Raw genomic sequence first — 4,395 nt, forward strand, 5'->3', positions numbered from 1 at the left:
AAAATCTAACTTAATTGGAAGCCGTGGGCCATAAGAAAATGTTGCATTATACCAAACTGTATTATATTCAAATGTATCAATAATTTTCCCTCGCTCTTGTGATAATGGCGTGGCGGGTCAAATTAATGGTCAACGAGTTTGGGAATCTCTCCCATAGAAGAACCATTTTTGGTTCCCCAAAGAACCTTTTAGTCAGCAGTTCTGAAGAGTTTTATAGTTTAGTCAAAGCGGACGTACCTTCACCGTATCAAACGGATGTCCGACCAGCACACCTGCGGCTCCTGAAACATGAACGCCTGAGAGTGAGATTGGATCCCAGTGTGGGATATTAGTCTAAGACAGCTGACAGCATACAACGGGTAGCTAGTAATCAGTTACCAGTATAACTAGAGAGCTGTTCTCGATTTCAGCAACTAGATTAGTTCTCATTTACTCTGCATGTAATTTGACTCAAGTGTTGAATGTTTCAGTGAGCGTGTGCAGATCTTCAGTCAGTCAAATGAAGCGCATTTTACCTCCAATGCATCCTGCAACAAAGTCCAGAGCCATTCCTCAGATGATGAAGATGATGATGAAGATGAGTGTGGATGTCTGTGAGCTCTGATCCTCCAGCAGCAGCAGCAGCAGGGTTTGTTCAGTCGGTCAGTCGCTGGACGTCTGTGCTCATGAGAAGCTGCTGCTTCTGAGCTGCTATTTTTACTGAATGAAGTTGATATGAAGGGGAAAGTCCATCTGTGACCAATAGAAGCTCCAGGATGAAGAAACACCCCCATCATCATCATCATCATCATCAAAGCTTATACCTGCATGTGCTTGAGACACTGAGTAAACCTCTGTCAGAACTTCAGCTCACTGTGATATAGTTCTGTACATTATAAATATGAAGCAGGTGCATGTTAATCAGCAATTATAATAATGATTAGAAAGAATGCTTAATAATTCTAATCTATTATTGATTACTGAAAATGAATGTTGATGCTTACGCCAGGTTTATTATAGTAAACTAAACCATAAACCATAAAAATAATTATTTGAAATAAAATAAAAATACTTGAAATGAAAAACATTTACTGAAAATATATATTTTTTAAATTTAAATAGTCTTATTTTGATTTATAAAGTTGATAAAACCACATTTCTCATTTTAATTTAGTTTAACCTGATGCATTAAAATAACTAAAAATGAATAAAAACTAGACATTTAAAAAAAAAAAAATCTAATAAACATTAAATGAAAAACAAAAATTACAATGAAAGTAGAAAAAAAACTATAATAATTTTATAAAAAATCTCAGTGACTCTAAAACAATCATTTTTAATTGTATAATAATAAAACTGCTTTGGTTTGACAATATCAAAATCTATTTTCTGTTTGGCTGATTCATGAAAATATTTTTAATGAAGTGAGGCCAGACTTGGTTTTAATTATTTTTGATTATTATTTTATTGTAGTTTTGTTTTTTAATCTAATGTGAACTTTAAAACAGCTTTTGTAAATTTTGTTCTCTTTTGTTGTTTATTTACATATTTATTATTATTAATAATATTAATAATTTATTATTCATTTATGCATGCATTTAACCTTTTTCTTGTCATGAAAATAGCCGTGGCATGTCCTTAAAATATAAACAAACAATATGCGCTGGCTGTTTATTAATAAAACTGTTTATTAATAGAGCGGCGTTTACAGTAGCCGACGCTGTACAGTAATCATTATGTTTATTTGTGTAACACGTGACTGAGCGAATGTGACTCTTGGCCTTTAACTCTGGTGTGTTTCTTCATCATCATCATCATCATCGTCAGTGGTGTGAGGGAATGGAGAGCAGCGCCGTTCAGCGGTCACTGCAGGAACACGAGCGCTGTCGGACTCTGCCGCCGGCGGCTTTTGATCTGATGCAGATGATATTTCCTGCGCTACAGTGAATCACAGAACATCAAAGGAGCCGAACATCAGCGCGGACTCACGCGTTACTGTTACACGCCATCGCTGATTCAGAACCTTCGTTTCTGAAGGTGATCGTGACCTTCGGTTCACCTTTCTGCAGCGACACACACACACACACTTCTCTTCGTATCTGTCTTCTTCACAATCATCATCAGTTCGTTAAACGGCGTTTGTCCGACTCGCGTTCGGCGGGTCGAACCGGATGATTCGGATGCTTCTGCTTGATCGGTTCTGCTGGTTCCGATTCCTCTATTTGATCGGTTCGGATCATTTGTGATGATTCGGATCGGTTCCGATTCCTCTTATTTGATCGGTTCTGCTGTTTTCGATTCTTCTGTTTGATCGGTTCGGATCATTTCTGATGAGTCGGATCGGTTCTGATTCTTCAGTTTGATCGGTTCTGCTGGCTCTGCCCGTGATGCATCTCGCGGATTTCGTCGCCGGTTCTGTCGGAGGTCAGTGAAGTAAATCAGCTGTGTTTAGTCTCAGTGTGTGAATGTGAGATTCTCTTATTCTGCATAACGTATGTCTGTTATTTCTCTGCGATGAGGAATGTGTTGTGATCTGTATATTCAGGGGCTTTTGGAGTGGCCGTGGGGTATCCGCTGGACACAGTGAAGGTAAACCCATCCTCCTCATCCTCTTCTTCATCAGCTGCAGTACTGTATCAGGTGTGTAACGCTGATGGATGCTGCAGGTGAGGATCCAGACTCAGACACGTGACTCAGGTGTTTGGGAGTGTGTGAGAAGAACCTGCAGAACTGAAGGAGTGAGTACCAGCACAAACACTCACAACTATCCAGTAGAAATAAGAAAAAGGGTCATTGAGAATTTTAATCTGGCGGTCTCACAATTCTGACTGCTCTTCTTTCATGTCTCAGAAAAAAAGACAGAATTGTAGTTGACAAAATAATAATAATATGATGATGTGTAAGTTGCAGAAACTTTTGAGCAGAACTGTAAAGTCAGAATTGCGAGATATAAACAAAACTGAGATAAAGTGAGAATTGGTAGATTAAATCACAAATACTCTTTTTATGTGTTATTTCTGTTGTGGAAAGTAAGTAACCCGCCGGCGTGTTTCAGGTCAGAGGTTTCTACCGCGGGATGTCCATGCCGCTGAGCACCGTCTCCATCAGCTCCTCGCTGGTGTTTGGCACCTACAGGAACGTCCTGCACCACCTGCATGAGCTGCGGCACAGAAGCGCAGCGGATCCGCACCATAAAGCTGATTTATTTGTGTCTGGGTTTGCTGGAGGCGTGGCTCAGGTGCTCTGCGTTCATCAGCTGTCAGGCAGCGCTTCTCGTGTGTGGCTGCATGTGTGAGTCAGGTGTGTTCACTCTGCTTTCAGGTTTTGGTGATGTCCCCCGCAGACATTGTGAAAGTGCGTCTTCAGTGTCAGACCGAGCTGCCGGACTCCAGGCCCAAGTACCGCGGCCCGGTGCACTGTCTGCTGAGCATCGCGCGGGACGAGGGTCTGCTGGGGCTCTATAAGGGCTCTGCTGCTTTAGTGCTGCGTGACGGACCCTCCTTCGCCACGTACTTCCTCACGTACAACAGCATCTGTGATTCCCTGCGCTCTACAGACAGCGGCCAGCCAGGTGCACTCACTTCCCTCTGACAACACCGGATCTAGAAACTCCTCACCAGTTATTCAGCAGTCACACACTGCTGGCAAACCCCTTTTGAGATATTTTGGTTCCATAACACGTCTTTTATTACAGACTAGTAGAAAGAAAACATCCAAAATACACATTGAAGTCTTTATTTTATCGCACATTATCTATTTGCATCTGTAGATTTCAATCTCAATCCATATCTTTAAAGAGTTTTATTCCTCTCTATATTCTGAAGGTTTGTTCATATTTCATTCACAGTGATTTCTACAACATTTTACTCCTAAAACATGGTGAAAATGTGTTTGTTTTCTGGCTGTCGACAGTATTTTATACGGAAGCCTGTTTCTGCCACAGTGTTAAAAAATGTAACAAGTAATTGCAAGTTTTTGTTTCACAATTTGAACTTTTTTTTTTACAACTTCTTGTTTACAATTCACAATTTTGATTTATAAACAATTTTAGTTTATATCTCACGATTCTGAGAATTCTGAGGAAAAAAAGTCAGAATTGTTGCGGGAAAAAAAATTCCCTTTTTTTTAAAATTATTATTATTATTATTTTTTCTGTAGTGGAAACAAGCTTCCATAACTTTCTACTTTATGAAGTGATTAAAAAGAGAATGAAAACCCTTTAAAGGTGGGGTATGTATTTTTTCTAAAACGCTTTAGAAAACTGTGTCGGGCTGAGTCCCAAAACAAACGTGTAGCCAATCAGCAGTAAGGGGCGTGTCTACTCAGAAAAGCGACCGTTGAAAATAATTCGAAATTTGTGTCATAAATAGAATGCAGCAGCAGTTTTCTGTCGGGGATTTGTCGTGTCGCGCCGCA

General features: G+C 40.0%; 1 protein-coding gene across 1 annotated transcript in view; it reads left to right on the forward strand.

Moving 5' to 3' along the window:
* Window positions 1-2,270: 2,270 nt before the first annotated feature.
* slc25a47b (solute carrier family 25 member 47b) overlaps window positions 2,271-4,395 on the forward strand; it is a 3,099-nt gene continuing 974 nt past the window's right edge. The window contains exons 1-5 of the mRNA XM_016557356.1: window positions 2,271-2,403; window positions 2,525-2,568; window positions 2,646-2,717; window positions 3,035-3,217; window positions 3,301-3,550. Of these exons, the coding sequence (XP_016412842.1) occupies window positions 2,367-2,403; window positions 2,525-2,568; window positions 2,646-2,717; window positions 3,035-3,217; window positions 3,301-3,550 (586 nt within the window). The 5' untranslated portion in view covers window positions 2,271-2,366. The remainder of the gene's footprint in view (window positions 2,404-2,524; window positions 2,569-2,645; window positions 2,718-3,034; window positions 3,218-3,300; window positions 3,551-4,395) is intronic.

This window comes from Sinocyclocheilus rhinocerous, unplaced genomic scaffold (genome assembly GCF_001515625.1).
Source record: "Sinocyclocheilus rhinocerous isolate Xijiao unplaced genomic scaffold, SAMN03320098_v1.1 scaffold1068, whole genome shotgun sequence".
NCBI lineage: Eukaryota > Metazoa > Chordata > Actinopteri > Cypriniformes > Cyprinidae > Sinocyclocheilus > Sinocyclocheilus rhinocerous.